Source organism: Microtus pennsylvanicus, chromosome 7, assembly GCF_037038515.1.
Source record: "Microtus pennsylvanicus isolate mMicPen1 chromosome 7, mMicPen1.hap1, whole genome shotgun sequence".
Taxonomy (NCBI): domain Eukaryota; kingdom Metazoa; phylum Chordata; class Mammalia; order Rodentia; family Cricetidae; genus Microtus; species Microtus pennsylvanicus.
The window spans coordinates 1,787,978-1,802,679 of record NC_134585.1 but is presented as its reverse complement, the minus strand read 5'-3'; the positions used below and the strand labels follow the sequence as shown (position 1 = coordinate 1,802,679).

At 53.5% G+C, this 14,702-nt stretch overlaps 3 protein-coding genes across 5 annotated transcripts; 1 reads left to right on the top strand and 2 right to left on the bottom strand.

The window, feature by feature from the left end:
* The first annotated feature begins 2,310 nt into the window (after nt 1-2,310).
* On the top strand, nt 2,311-4,122 carry Ltb (lymphotoxin beta). Of its 2 annotated transcripts, none has more exons than XM_075978765.1 (3): nt 2,311-2,527; nt 2,869-3,172; nt 3,525-4,122. In XM_075978765.1, exons 1-3 carry the CDS (start codon nt 2,366-2,368, stop codon nt 3,953-3,955), a joined length of 897 nt encoding a protein of 298 aa, XP_075834880.1. In that variant the 5' UTR covers nt 2,311-2,365; the 3' UTR covers nt 3,956-4,122. The 2 variants fall into 2 exon arrangements, with proteins under 2 accessions (XP_075834880.1, XP_075834881.1); XM_075978766.1 differs by lacking the exon at nt 2,311-2,527 and adding an exon at nt 2,687-2,780.
* A 2,535-nt stretch (nt 4,123-6,657) lies between these two features.
* Tnf (tumor necrosis factor) lies at nt 6,658-9,203 on the bottom strand. Its single transcript, XM_075978764.1, has 4 exons — nt 8,866-9,203; nt 8,255-8,309; nt 8,032-8,079; nt 6,658-7,764 (listed from the first exon to the last, which is right to left on the bottom strand). The coding sequence occupies exons 1-4, from the start codon at nt 9,049-9,051 to the stop codon at nt 7,346-7,348; spliced, it is 708 nt and encodes a 235-aa protein (XP_075834879.1). The 5' UTR covers nt 9,052-9,203; the 3' UTR covers nt 6,658-7,345.
* A 1,125-nt stretch (nt 9,204-10,328) lies between these two features.
* On the bottom strand, nt 10,329-12,395 carry Lta (lymphotoxin alpha). Of its 2 annotated transcripts, XM_075978762.1 has the most exons (4): nt 12,167-12,250; nt 11,635-11,739; nt 11,447-11,546; nt 10,329-11,263 (listed from the first exon to the last, which is right to left on the bottom strand). In XM_075978762.1, the coding sequence occupies exons 2-4, from the start codon at nt 11,728-11,730 to the stop codon at nt 10,851-10,853; spliced, it is 609 nt and encodes a 202-aa protein (XP_075834877.1). In that variant the 5' UTR covers nt 11,731-11,739; nt 12,167-12,250; the 3' UTR covers nt 10,329-10,850. The 2 variants fall into 2 exon arrangements, with proteins under 2 accessions (XP_075834877.1, XP_075834876.1); XM_075978761.1 differs by having other exon boundaries at nt 11,635-12,395.
* Between the last annotated feature and the right edge of the window lie 2,307 nt (nt 12,396-14,702).

The window sequence follows — 14,702 nt, the reverse complement described above, 5'->3', positions numbered from 1 at the left end:
ACACCCACACACACCATACACACACACCATACACATACACCACACACACCATACACACACATACGCACATACCACACACACATACACACACCACACACACCATACACAACCACACACACCACACATAAACATCACACACACCACACACACTTACTTGCACAGTTCAAACATCTAGAAAAACAGAGAGAACCTACAACAAATAAATCTATATCTCAAAAGATTTGTTTTTATGTTTTTAATTGTGTTTGTGTCCATATCTGTGTAGAAACATGAATGCAAGCAGACTCATCAGAAGCCAGCAGAGGGCATTGGGTCCCTTGGAGCTGGAATTCCAGGTGGTTGTGAGTCACCTGACCTGGGTGCTAGAAGCTGAACTCAGGTCCTCTGCAAGAGCTGCAGTACTCTTCACTGCTGAGCCGTCTCTCCAGCCCCCACAAACTGCTCTTATCACCTAGATCAGTGGTTCTCAACCTGCGGGCTGTGATCCCCTTCGGAAGGTCACAGATCAGATAGCCTGAATACCAGATACTTACATGATGATTCATAACTAGCAAAAATTACTGTTATGAAGTAGCAACGAAATACTTTGATGGTTAGGGGTCACCACAACATGGGGAGCTGTGTTAAAGGGTTGCTGCATTAGGGAGGTTGGGAATCACTGACCTAGATCTGCAAACATTTTGCTTGCAGAATCACACCTATCTTTTTTTTTTTTTAAGTTTTTCTAGACAGGGTTTCTCTGTTTAGCTCTGGTTGTCCTGGGACTCATTCTGTAGACCAGGCTGCCCTTTAGCTCGCAGAGATCCACCTGCTTCTGCCTCCCGAGTGCTGGGACTAAAGGCTTGCACCACCGTGCCTGGCTTATTCTCCCGCATCCCAGCCTGGCCTCACACTTGAAGTCAAGGATGACCTTGATTTCAGATCTTCCTGCAGGGACTACAGCCCTGCCTGCTGCACCAGGATCTCCTGCAGGGACTACTGCCCTGCTGCACCAGGATCTCCTGCAGGGACTACAGCCCTGCTGCACCAGAATCTCCTGCAGGGAATGCAGCCCTGCCTGCTGCACCAGGATCTCCTGCAGGGACTACAGCCCTGCTGCACCAGGATCTCCTGCAGGGAACCACACCCAGGCTTCCTGCAGGCTAGGCAAACACTCTCCCCAGTGAGCCGCACCCCCAGGCTACTTCTCATATCTTTCCCAGTTGCAAGCATCTCTCCGTGTTACCTCTGAGCTGCTCAAGCTCAGTATTTGTTTCCTCATTTTCTTCCCTTGCCACAGGAAGATAAAATTTACATATAGTAAAATGCAGAAATCTGAAATTAGTACTGTTTTGCTACTTAAAAAAAATGAACCCCAGCAGTCAAGCATTCTGTCAATGAGCTCCACTCACATCCCAGACACAGCCTTGTACTCCTTCTGTGCCTCAGTGTTGAGGTTGAATGTACAGTCTAATGAAGACTGTAGCTGGCAGCCAGCATATTCTTTAGTGTTCGTGTTGGCATTGTCCCCCAAGCACAGAGTCCCGGCTGGGACACAGGAAGGGGAGATGACCTGAGCTCTTGGTCCAGCCAACTTCCTTACACCTAGTTATCCTTGGGCTCCAATCAGCTGCCACCTCTTCCATTGATTTGATTCATTAAATCCAATGAATTGCTAATTCGCTCATCCATTTAGCGAATGCTTCCGAATGGATGAGGCACAGTGTGCCTCCGGATTGCTCTATTATTGTGTCGTTTCCACCATTCTTCCCCAGAGAGAGCAAGGCTGAGGCCTCTTCACGAAGTCCTATCACTGTGGACCGGATGAATCCTGCCCTTCCCACATAGTGTTGGTGGTGAAAATAGAAGAGGCCAGCCATGGAGACAGGGCCATCTCAGGGTACAGACGCGCAGCTGCCCCGATGTGGCCTCCTACTACATCTCCTAACCTGTGCGTGTGTGTGTGTGTGTGTGTGTGTGTGTGTGTGTGTGTGTGCGTGTGCGTGTGTGGGCAGCCCTCCGTCCAGCACTGGCCTGTGAGGTCCAGGAGCATGCAGACCACATGAAATACCTGGAATCCTGCCTGGCCTTTACAATCTCGTTGTCTGGCCTTCTGCAAGCCACCTTCCTTCCCTGGGTTTCCTGCTAAGTCCCCCTTCACCTTTACCTTGAAAAACTCTTTCTGCCACATCTCCTTCCCCAGTTCAGAGAACCTAGGCATCCAGCCTCCCCACCCTGACCCCAGCTCCGGGTAAACAGGAAGTTGTGTGAGGGGAGCAGGGGTGTGCGGAAAGTCCCCAGCAGGTGTGTGGGTCTGCAGGGAGGGGGTGGCCCTACCCCTGAGGTATGAAAGCCCTTGTCCCCCGGTTCCTAGTGCTGAGTCTGGATGGGGACACGGGGGCTACAGGGCCCGGGTGGGAGGCCCCAGGGGAGGGGCTGCCTCTTGCTGGCTGTGGCAGGAGCTACTTCCCTGGTCACCCTGCTGTTGGCAGTGCCCATCACTGTCCTGGCTGTGCTGGCCTTGGTGCCCCAGGATCAGGGACGACCGGTGAGTGGCTGCAACAGGCGCCAGAGGGCTGCATCTTGTGGACGTTCATTGACCTCTGTGCTTTTGCCTCCCTAGCTCAGCTGGTGGCTCTCGCTAGAGGGCATGTCTGGTCTGTCTCTGCCTGCTCTCCGTGCGGTCCTACCCTGATGTTGCAAGTCTCTTCCTGATACCCAGCGCCTGTCTTGCTGCCCAAGAACATATGTTTTGTTTGCTCTGCCTTCCAGCAAGATGCATGCCTGGCAGGGTGCTGGAGGTAGCTCTAGGGCTGGGCTCTATGCTGGGAGGTGTGGACCTGCCATCAGCTGAATCTGAACTCTGGGCATTGTGACCCTACCATCCAGGTTGAGAAGATCGCCGGCTCAGGAGCACAGGCTCAAAAAAGACGGGATGACAGTAAACCATCTTGCCTCCTGCCCTCACCTTCCCGCCTCTCGGGGACTCCTGACCCCCGTCTGCGTCCCGAGATACCCTCTTCTTCCAGGAATCTAGGCTCCCCATCTCAAGGGCCTGTTGCACAGTTCCCTCAGGAGGCATCAGCATGGGGAACCACCCTGTCTCCAGTCGTGGATCCAGGGGTTCAACGGCTGCCAAAGCGGGAGCCAGAAACTGATCTCAGTCACAATCTTCCTGCTGCCCATCTCATTGGTAAGCATCTGTTAGACCTGAAGTCCAGCTAAGCACCCCCACAGCGAGCGAGGGTCTGTTGGCTCTGCTGTGACACGGCGGGCGCGTTTCCACTCCCCACCACCTTTACCCCTGCAGCCTCCACCCGTCCCAGGCTTTTCTCTGTCTGACTTCTCTGGAAGGAAACAAAACCCCTCCAGGATCTGGCCACCTTAGTCCCCCGGGAGGTAGCCTCCTTATCCCTGCCCCTCCCCGCTGAGTAAGGGCAAGTGAAAAAGACCCCGCCCCTCCGCTCTGGGTTCCGGCTCACGCGACCCGGGTCCCCCAACCTAGAGACCACGGCCCGAGAGCTCACGCCTGTCCCTCTCTGCAGGCGCATGGATGAGCGGGCAAGGGCTCGGCTGGGAGGCGAGCCAAGAGGAAGCGTTTCTGAGGAGCGGGGCGCAGTTCTCCCGCACCGACGGGCTGGCGCTGCCGCAGGACGGCATCTATTACCTCTACTGCCACGTCGGGTACCGGGGCAGGGCGACCTCTGCCGACCGCAGCAGCGCTCGCTCGCTCACACTGCGCAGCGCCCTGTACCGCGCGGGGGGCGCCTACGGGCGGGGCTCCCCGGAGCTGCTGCTAGAGGGGGCGGAGACCGTGAATTCCGGCGGGTACTCGTCTTTGTGGTACACGAGCGTGGGGTTCGGCGGCCTGGTGCAGCTCCGGAGCGGCGAGAGGGTGTATGTCAACATCAGTCACCCGGACAAAGTGGACTACAGGAGAGGGAAGACCTTCTTCGGGGCGGTGATGGTGGGGTGACAGCCGACTGCAGCCCTGGAGGATCGGCTGACCGTGCGAATGTGTGAATCACGATGTCCGGAGAGTCGGGGAGCCTGGGACCCCATGATGGGGGCGGGGGCTGTAGGACATGGATTTTGGAAATAAAGAATGTAAACCATGCTGGCGCGTGCCAGCGTCGTCTCGGAGATGCAGACGTGGTTTGATTCTGGGTAGCCGTGCAGGGGTGGATGGCTTAGCTTTGAACGGTGGACACCTGATGTGTCCGCCCCCTGGCTCTAACACAACGGGTTCAGGTGGAGGGGAGAAGGGACAGTTAAAGCTGGAGACTTCCCCTTAGCATCCTGGTCCAGGAGCCCCTCACATCCCCCTTTTCTCCTGGCTTCTGCCTCACTGTGAGAAGCATCAACACAAAGAAAGTTCGTTCCCAGAGAGAAAAATCCCAGAAGACCGAAGACAAGCACTGTGGGCCCATTAGCTTACCGCTGCTACCTGCCTGACGGCTTTTATTTGGTTTTGTTTGTTTTGAGACCGGGTCTCATATGTAGCCCTGGTTCTTCTGGAACTCACTAGTAGACCAGGCTGACCTCAAACTCACAGTCATCCACCTGCCTCTGCATCTTGAGTGCTGGAATTAAAGGTGTTTGCCTCCAGGGTCTCTGATAGCCCATTCTTTGAGGAGGGGTCAGGGCAGTCCCAGGCACTCTAAGGGGCAGACTAGGGAAGTGAATGGCAGGGAGAAGGGAGTGGGTGGAGACTGTCCCTGAGGAGGAGCTGCGCGGAGGAAGGAGATGCCCTGGGGTCCTTTCTAGAAAGAAACGGAAAGTCCTCACCCCTAGTTCACACTTGAGGCACCCCAAAGTTGGGCAAGTGGGAGGCCCCTAAGATGAGTAACTGCAACCCCCCCACGCCACGGCTGGAGGAGGCCAAGGAGAACCCAAGGCTCTATGTAGGTCACCCTAGTGGGTCACCCCACACCCTGCACGAAACCACGTGCTTGGTTTTCCCCTTTCTGGCTACTGGGGTGAAGAAAGACCCAACCAACTGTGAGCCCAATTAGGGCTGCCACTCTTGGGGGTCCACTTTTAATTCCTCCTTTCTTTCCTTCCTTTCTTCCTTCCTTCTTTCCTTCTTTCTTTCTTTTTCAGACAGGGTCTCAGTATGCAGCCCTGGCTAGCCTGGAACTTTCTATGTAGACCAGACTGGCCTTGAACTCACAAAGATTTACCTGCTCCTGAGTGTTGGGATTAAAGGCATGGCTACACACCCACTCCTTCACTGTCTTTGCTTGCCTGCCCAAGGGCCTTCCAGGGTGAGAGGGTGACCAACTCTGCCAAGCTCTAGCCAGCCTTCTGAGTCTCTCCACCTAGTCATTGCCTTCCCTGTAAAACTTAGTTTTAGTGAAAAACCCCATTAAGTTAGTTTAGCAAGCTCCCTCTCCCATATTTGATCAGCCCCGTCATCCTCCGCAGTCCCTGGAGCGATGTCTGATCACCTGGCCTGTCTCAACAGGCGCCTCGTCTGATCTGTTTAGACAGAGTCCCCTACCCCTCACTCCCTTTCCTCTTAGTCCTTCGCCATTCCCAACGCCCACCCCGCTCTGCCTCTTACGACCCGCTTGCTCTCGCTGCACGCTCTCCAGCAAGTCTCTGCTCCGATAACTGTAATTCTGAATAAAGTCAGCCTACATGCTCCAGCAAGTACTATTGAATAACAACAACAACAATAATGAATTATTATTATTATCATTACTCTTATTATTGTTGGTGTTGGGATCTAATCCAAGGCCCTGCATGTATGATTAAGTAATTTTTTTTAAAAAAAACAACAAAGTATTTAAACAAGGTGTTTTTCTCTTTCTAACCCACCCACCTCCTGTAGTCATCATTTGTCCAAACACTGGTGAAACCAAAGCTGGCAATGGCTCCTTCACCCACGGAGTACCTCTCTCTTTGTTGTTGCTGTCTCGGGTTTGAATTCAGGACATCCCATACGCTAAGCACACACACACACACACACACACACACATTGCAGAACCACACTTTCAGCCGTTTGTCTTTTAAAAACTTTTCTCTCATCTTCAGAGGATGCAAAGAACAGGCAGCTAATGGCTGGGAGGGAGGAAGAGCTGGCTGAGCCTGCCCTGTCCTTCACAGAACTCTGTCCAGCACGGAACTCTGTCCAGCACGGAATGCAGCTGAGCCCGCCCTGCCCAGTAGAGAATGGGGAACAGATGAAGGTTAGGCCTTCTCCCCACAGACCGTGCCGGCTCTGTCTCTGCTCAGGGGCAAAGGGGCAAGCTGAATGGTTCAGGGTGCACAGTTAGTGTTTGGAGCCCAGACACCTGAATCTGGAACTTCCTTGGCTGTGATTCAGGTACCTGAGAATGTGGCTCCTCCCCAGCTCATCCCAGCCTCAACAGCCGGAAAGAACGGCAGTACTTTCCCAGCAGGTATTTGGAATTCCCAGAGTGGGAAATTCCCATGCCTATAGGCAAAGATAATTAGGTTTAGGCTCCTGTTTCCGGGGACAGGTGGGGAATGTTGGCTGGCTTTTGTTCCATGGGGTCTTAAGGGCCAGGACTGTAAAGTCTCAGATCTGGACCCAAAGACCTTATGCCTCCAGAGGGAAGACATTAGGGGTTGGTTTCCCACCTCCAGAGAGAGAGAGAGAGATGCAGACTTAATCCCAGGAAAGAAACTGTATTTCATTTTCAAGCAATCTTTATTTTTTACACTGACCCGTAGGGCGGTTACAGTCACGGCTCCCGTGGGGAGCAAAGGTTCAGCGATGTAGCGACAGCCTGGTCACCAAATCAGCATTATTAAGACACTTGGGTTAGATAAATACTTCGTTTTAAACATAAGCAAAAAAGAGGCAATGAGGCCAGGAGGCCAGGTGGGAGTGGCTGATGAGTTCAGCTCTGTTTTCACAGAAAACAAGTCTATCTTAAGATAAGTCCCAACGCTGGGTCCTCCAGGACACCCTGGCCTCCCAAATAAATACATACAACAGCAAATAAATAAATAATAAATAATAAATAAATAATCATAAGTGCGATCATAAATAGAGGGGCTGGCTCTGTGAGGAAGGCTAGGCGCTGAAGGGTTGGGGAGCATCCGAAGACAGGAAGGCCTGAGATTTTCTCTGGCAGCACTCTGAGCCAGAGATAGCCTGAGCCCCCTTGGTGGAACTCAGGAATCAACATTTGAGGCTCCAGTGGATTCTGGAACCCCACAATCTAGGCTGCTATCCCAGGAGCTTGTGTTTCTGAGTGTTAGAGTTGCTGAAAGTTCCGAGCTCAGAGTCTGACCCTGAGCATAATCCCCTTTCTAAGTTAGAAGGAGATGGACAAGGGCTTTGGGGATCGAAGTGGGGGCGGGGTAGAGAATAGGTGGACATCCATCTGCCTCACAGAGCTATGACACCAAAGTAGACCTGCCCAGACTCTGCAAAGTCTAAATACTTGGGCAGGTTGACCTCAGCACTGAGTCGGTCGCCCTTCTCCAGCTGGAAGACCCCTCCCAGGTAGATGGGCTCATACCAGGGCTTGAGCTCAGCCCCCTCAGGGGTTTCCTTGGGGCAGGGGCTCTTGATGGCAGACAGGAGGTTGACTTTGTCCTCATAGGAGACAGCAATGCGGCTGACAGTGTGGGTGAGGAGCACGTAGCTGGAGCAGCCTTGGCCCTTGAAGAGAACCTGGGAGTAGACGAGGTACAGTCCGTCTGTGGGTATCACCAGCTGGTTGTCTTTGAGATCCATGCCATTGGCCAGGAGGGCATTGGCACGCTGGCTCAGCCATTCCAGCTGCTCCTCCACTTGGTGGTTTGCTGAGGGAGGGAGAATTGAGTCAGGGTGACTGTGTTAGTTCACACTCCACATCCTGAGCCTCGCGTTCTACCCACGCTTCACTTCCGGTTCCTGCACCCTCTGTGTTCCCACAACCCATTGGCCGCGAGGTCCTGGGTACCCCCACTAAGTTCTTCCTTTGGAGTCACCCCCCCTCTGATCCCAAGCTCTTGTCTCCTCTCACCTGGCTCGACCCTCAGATCCTGTCCCTTCACCCCCAAGGTGCACACATTCAATAGAGCTCTTACCTACAACGTGGGCTACAGGTTTGTCACTCGAATTTTGAGAAGATGACCCTGAAGGGGAACGAAGAAAGGCAAAGGTGAGACCCCTAGGCTTCCCAGCAAGCACCTGTCTACTTGAACCCCTATTTCCTTTCCTCCAAAACCAAGCTTTAAGTTCTCCCACTGCTTCCATCCCAGGTCTCATTGCCCCCACCCTAAGTTAAGAGAAGAGAATGGGGATACTTACTGAGGGTGAGGGTCTGAGCCATGGAGCCAATGATAGGGAGGTTGTTTGGGAACTTCTGTGTAGGAAGAGAAAGACAAGGTTAGTAGCCAGTCGCTGGGGAGTCACCCACAAAGGAGAAGCCCCCAACTCTCTCTCTCTACCCGTGTCCACTCATCCTTTGTTGGTCCACTCGTCCAGCCACACAACATCTTTCCGTGGAGCATCTTCCGTACCATGTCTCCCGTTATCTCCCCTCATCTCTCTCCTTATCACTCACGCCTCCCTCATCACTATCTCCCTGTAATTATCGCTCACGTCTTCCCTCTTCTGGCCGCATCCTACCTCTCCCCCGCATCTCTACATCTGTATAAGCATCCCACCTCTCCCCTGCATCTCTACATCTGTATACACGCCTTTTCATTCACTCGCTCCTCCACGCAGCCACGGAACAGAAGCCTAGTGAACTGGCTGCATGGGTCAGAGGTCCTCTCGTCTTTCTCTTTCCACCATCGCTACATGGGCTGCCCCTCTACCCTGCCACACCACCTGTGCCCGTCTGCCCACCTCACTCCCTCTCATGCCCTCCGGCCCTGCTTCTGCCTAAGTGAGACGGAGGCTTCCGAGGCACTCACCTCTTCCCTTTGGGGGCCGATCACTCCGAAGTTCAGCAGACAGAAGAGCGTGGTGGCCCCTGCCACAAGCAGGAAGGAGAAGAGGCTGAGGCACAGGCAGCGACTGGAGTTCTGGGGGCCCCACGCCTTTTTGGGGAGTGCCTCCTCTGCCAGTTCCACGTCGCGGATCATGCTTTCTGTGCTCATGGTGTCCTTTCCAGAGGGAGATGTGGAACCTTGGGCCGGTGTGTGAGAGGGACAGAACCTGCCTGTCTGGCTGCTTGCTTTCCTGGGAGCTATTTTCTGGGTGTTCTGGAGTCGCTGTTCTCCCTCCAGGCTGGTCCCCTGGTGTCCTCGCTGAGAGAGCTTCTGCAGGCTGGGTGTGCAGACAGCTGCCTTTATAGCCCTTGGGCAAGAGGGCGGGGAAATGCTCTCATTCAACCAGCGGAAAACTTCCTTGGTGGAGAAAACCATGATCTCATGTGGAGGAAGCGGTAGTGGCCCTACACCTTCTGTCTCGGTTTCTTGGTTTCTTCTCCATCGCGGGGGCAGAGGTTTGGAAAGTTGGGGACATCCAGGCATCAAGGAATCTCCTCCCCCTCCCCACCAGGATTCTGTGGCAATCTTGGGCCAATCACGAACTGTGTGTGCAGGACCCTGGGAGCTGAAGGCCATTTCCTCCCTGCCGTCTAGTGCCAAGAAATGTCTGTTTCATTGCAGGGAGACCACACCTGGGCCTATCTCCCTTTGATTTCTAGATGGGACCTCCATGGGGGTAGAAGCTGGCACTGGGGGTGCTTCTGACAGCTGGGTGCATGAGGGGGGAGAAATTGCTGTTGGAGAGGGAAGCCCTCTGGGTTCTCGAGAGGAAGTGGCTGAGGGCCAAGCAGCTTGAGAGTGGAGTATGCATGGGCTTTGGGAGGGCTGGTGGCAGTGGTTGGGACAAGCATGGGACAGCCCCTGAGGGAATGAACTCAGTCCTGGAAATTCACAGACCCCCACGAGGCAAGCCTTCTCCTTTCATTCTGACCACGGCTCCCACTGCTGCTTTCAGTCTCGGCTTCCAAAGGATTTTTTTTTTCTTTCATAAAGCCTCTGCCGTGTAGTCTTGATGTGTGGCCCCGTCTCCTATCTCCTTAGACATCCATGTTGCGCACCCCTGCTTCCACAGTTTCTCCCACTCTTATGTCTCCATCTTCAGATGGGTCCCTTTCCCACCCTCCCAGACCTGGACACTCTCCCGCTCCCCTGGCTTGATCTCCCTGGTTTACCCTCTGGTTCCCTGCCGCCGTCAGGTAGGCGCTGACTCCCACAAGTCCACCATGTATCTGGGAGCTGCCGGCTCCTTTACATCTCCTTGTTCTGCCTACACCTCATGTCCCCTACTCCATCCCTTCAACAGACAAGGAAGAGTCTCCCCCAAACCTGAACAAACACGAGCAGACAGAATCTCAGAGAAAAGAGGTTTATTGGGCGCCATTGATGGTGCAGACATCTCCTTGTGGTGTCTAGCCAAACAGTGCACTCAGAGCCTTGTGCCTCCTTCTAAACCCCTTGGTCACTCACACCTGCTTCTCTCTCCCTTTGACGAGTCCTGTCCTGATGCCACCTTACTCTTTGTGTCTGGAACCTGGTTGTCATCCGATGCCTCTCAATTTCTCTCCTCGTTCTATTCTCCATAAATAAATAACTTAACCTTTCCCTTCATAAATAGCCTCCCTTCCCTGTCCCCAGGCATCTCCCCACATCTGCCCCTCCTTCACGTCCAGGTCTCTGCCCCACCAGACCCACAGAGACCCTGCTCTGTGTCGGACTTGTAGGCAGGCTTGAATCCTCAGTTGAGCATCTGAGGTGGTTCCTCTGGAGTGCCCCAGACTCCTGTGAAAGCTCTGAGTGTTTTTGGTGGGGAAGGCTTGAGACTGTGGGCACGGGCAAAGGAGAGGTGGTGTGGCCCTTAAAATGGTCAGAACGGAGGCTCGGAAACCAATCCTGGGTTTTTCTAGATTCTACAGAGCAAAAGCTCCGAAGAATACGCTGCTGGGGCTGAAGTGCAGGTGGGAGACGCCGTCTGTGTGCGTGGACAGCTGGTCTCCCTTACTGAGCAGGAACACAGCCCCCTGGTACATTGAGCGTACCCACGGTCTTTGTAGCCCTGGATACACGGACTTCTGTGCACTGAGGAGAGGCACATGGAAGGGGTACTGGGAGGAAAACAGCTGGACCTCGTGGGCCAGGTAGATGGGGGTAGGAATGGCCCTGGGAGAGCAGCTTTCCCCCGAGAAGACCACCTGGGAGTAGACGAAGTAGAGGCCACTGGTGGGGACCAGGAGCGAATTGTTGTTCAGGGAGAAGCCATGTCGGAGGAAGGCACGGTCTGTGTTAGCTCTCCAGAGCAGTGAGTTCTGTTTGCTGGGGTATCCTAGAAAAGGTCATAAGGTGTTGAGGGTCAAGGTCAGAAGTCACCATCCCGGAGGAATCAGGCACTGGACAATGGGATGGATTTGGGGGGGATGCCTATCTTTAGGTGGGGAGATGGGGTGATCACTTGGACCCCTGGGCTGGCAGAAGGAGAGCCAGGGACTGACTGGAGGCAGAAGTTTACCAACAAGATGAGCAGCAGGTTTCAGGATGCCATGACTCAGATGCTTCTGAGGGGCCTGATGTGCTGTCCTGGCAGCTGAGAACCGAGCACCAGAGACTCCCTAGGAGACAACAGAGTTGAGAGGATTCTAAGACTCCGGGTATGCTAGGCCACCCCAGCAATGCACCCCCATTTTCCTGCTGCCTCACCTGGGCCCCTAGAGGCAGGGCCAGCAGCAGCCCCAGAAGAAAGACAGGGGGGGCGCTGAGCACCCTCAAGAGGTAGAGGCGTCCAAGTGGTGTCATGGAGAGAACCTGCAGAGAGAAAGAGAGAGAGAGGGGGAGAGAGAGTGTGTGCATCAGGGAGGCGGGGCACACAGCGGAAGACAGATCTTACCTCCCAGTTGAGACAGCTACCCTGAGATACAGGGCGAGAGACAAGAGAAGGGGACAAGATACAAGCAGGGTAACCCTGCCTGAAGCATGCGGTGGGTAGGGAGAAAGAGAAAGAGCCAGAGACCGGACGAGGAAAGAACCACAGAAGAATCAGACAGTGGGTGACAGGGACAGAGAGAGCGACTGACACCACGGGGAACAGACCAAAAGTCAAAGCCACAGTCCCAACAAGGCTGGGGATCCAGGCAGCTTGTACAGGAAGGGCTGGGGCCCAAATAAAGAGGCAGGATCCTGAGGGATGCCTGCAACGGGGTAAGCCCAAGGAGATGGGACAGGAGAGGCTCACCTGCTGTGCGGGGTCCTGGGCGCTGGCGCTTGGGTCCCTTTATAGAGGAAGCGGCAGTGTGGCAGGCAGCGGGCGGGTTCTAGGTCGGGGCTGGGGCCTGGGGAAGCCCCCAGGGCTTAGAAGATGCTACTGTTTCAGTCGAAGGCAGGAAAGGCTTAGGCCACAGGCTAGGGGCTCAGACTACTGAGTTCTGGGAAAGGGAGTTGGGTCAGGGGAACTGTGGGCTGCAGGGACTATCAGGGAGCAGGGTCAGGCCCGGGAGTTCCAGGCAAGGGACAGGCAGTTCGTGGAGAACGAGGGCTTACAGCTGGGCTGTGGCTGGAAGCCGGGTTCCCTGAAGAGCAGTGGTTTGTAACACGTCTGCACCCTTGGCTGCTCACGGGCTTCTCTGCATGTTTCCTTCTCCATCCTCCCTGGTCACATCTGGAGGGCTCGGTAGCCACATGTGGCTAGTGACACCTTTGTTTTTTTTTCAAGTTTGAACCCAGGGTCTAATGTATGCAAGACAAGCCTTCTGCCATGGACCTAGACCCCTCTTCCTCTGTTGGTTTTGAGGGTTCAAGTCACACTTGCTCCGGTAAACTTATTTTCTGGCCTCTGTCAGTTTCATGGCATGAAGTTCCACTAGGTATCCCCCATGGTCTGGCACCCCCTTACTCCCTAGAGCAGTGGTTCTCAACCTGTGGGTTGCAACCCGCTCGGCAAACCTCTATCTTCAAAAACTATTTACATTATGAGTCATCACAGTAGCAAAATCGCAGTTATGAAAATAATTTTATGGTTGGGGTCACCACAACATGAGGAACTGTCTTAATGGGGTCACAGCGTTAGGGAGGTTGAGAAACACTGCCTTAGAGTGTCCAGGTCTGGAAGATGATGGGGGGAGTTCAATTACAGCCCACCACTCCCATATACAGTAAGGCCCCAGCTCATTCCCTGCAGGTCAGAGTCCTTCAGATTTCTCCACAGGGTCTTGTCTAGAAGCAGCACCTGAGGAGCCCTCACTGTCTGAAGGGCCTGGGGTACAGCTCAGGAGGTACAGCTCAGGTAGGTTGCCTGCCAGGTGCGGGGCCTGGGGTACAGCTCAGGTAGCTTGCCTGCCAGCTGTGTGTGTCCATCCCACATTCCCAGATTTTTTTTTCTTAAAACAATATCTTAAAATGTTTATTTATTTTGAGGGCTGAAGAAATGACTTAGCAGTGCAGGGTACTGGCTGTTTTTCCAAAGAACCAGTGTTCAGTTCCCAGCACCTACATGTTGGCTTAGTATATCTGTAACTCCAGGTCTGGGGGATCTGATGCCCTCGTCTGGCCTTGACAGGCACTACACTCACGTGGTGCAGAAACATAGGTGCAGGCCAATTCCCATACACAACATAACATTTAGAAATATATTTATTTATTCTGTGTGTGTGGAGGTCAGAGGACAACTCTCTGGAGTTGGTTCCCTCCTTCTGCCCTGTGGATTCCGGGGGTCAGGCCATTAGGTAAAGGTGGCACTCACCTTTACCCACTGAGCCATCTTCCTGGACCACCTTTTCGTCTGTCTTAAACAATTATTTCTTCTTCTTCTTCTTCTTCTTCTTCTTCTTCTTCTTCTTCTTCTTCTTCTTCTTCTTCTTCTTTTTCTTCTTCTTATATTTTTGTTTGTTTTTGTCTTTTTGTTTGTTAATTTTTTGAGACAGGGTTTCTCTGTAGCTTTTGGAGCCTGTCCTGAAACTAGCTCTTGTAGACCAGGCTGGTCTTGAACTCACAGAGTTCCGCCTGCCTCTGCCTCCCGAGTGCTGGGATTAAAGGCGTGCACCACCACCCATATTTTGCTTTTTTTAAAAAAAGTTTTATTGTTTTAACAGTTATTTATTATTATTATATATGTATATATGTATACTCACATACACTCACACACATTTACACTAGACAGGGTCTCACTACATAGTCCTAGCTGGCCTGGAACTCAATACATACATCAGGCTAGCCTTGAGCTCACAGAAAGTGCCTGCCTTTGCCTCCGGAGTGCGGGATTAAGGGTGTATGCCTCCACATGTAGTCTATCTGGCTTTCTCAGACGACCCAGCAGCACCATCCGGAAGATGGCCTGGGCTCTCAATTAACACCCCACAGGCATTCGCACAGCCTCTAACCTGGCCCACCCCTCACTGAAGTCCCCTTGCTGGTGGCTCTTGGCTGTGACAACTGGACAGGTAAAGCGAGCTAGGACACTGGCGATGGCCATGGGGTTTGCTTCTGGCTTTTGTCTGACGTGAAAACATGGATTAGAAAACCTGTGAGCTTAAACCCGTTTTCACTCAGCTTGTTAGTTACAGCTTTCGAAGAGCAAAGTTTGTGAGAAGCTGTTTTGGTCATGTTTTCTGGGATTGCGGTAAAGGACGGCAGCCGGTACCTCACACAGCTGCCGCCGCTGGCTGTGCAGTCGGGCTGCTGAAGGGGCTGCAGCTGGCAGTGCTGGCCACCAGGCTGGTCACTGGGCACGCTGCTGTTCTCAGGCCCGAGTGACTGCGTGGGAAGATAAGCTGGTT

Coding starts and splice junctions, on each gene's coding strand:
- Lta (XM_075978761.1), bottom strand. CDS start 11,784: ATGCACACACTCTCTCTCCCCCTCTCTCTCTCTTTCTCTCTGCAGGTT. Junction 11,547..11,634: donor CCCTGCCTCTAGGGGCCCAG/GTGAGGCAGCAG, acceptor GTTGTCTCCTAG/GGAGTCTCTGGTGCTCGGTT. Junction 11,264..11,446: donor ACCTGCTGCTCATCTTGTTG/GTAAACTTCTGC, acceptor GACCTTTTCTAG/GATACCCCAGCAAACAGAAC.
- Ltb (XM_075978765.1), top strand. CDS start 2,366: ATGGGGACACGGGGGCTACAGGGCCCGGGTGGGAGGCCCCAGGGGAGG. Junction 2,528..2,868: donor CCCAGGATCAGGGACGACCG/GTGAGTGGCTGC, acceptor CCTACCATCCAG/GTTGAGAAGATCGCCGGCTC. Junction 3,173..3,524: donor TCCTGCTGCCCATCTCATTG/GTAAGCATCTGT, acceptor CCCTCTCTGCAG/GCGCATGGATGAGCGGGCAA.
- Tnf (XM_075978764.1), bottom strand. CDS start 9,051: ATGAGCACAGAAAGCATGATCCGCGACGTGGAACTGGCAGAGGAGGCA. Junction 8,310..8,865: donor TCGGCCCCCAAAGGGAAGAG/GTGAGTGCCTCG, acceptor CTTCCTACACAG/AAGTTCCCAAACAACCTCCC. Junction 7,765..8,031: donor ACCTGTAGCCCACGTTGTAG/GTAAGAGCTCTA, acceptor TCCCTCCCTCAG/CAAACCACCAAGTGGAGGAG.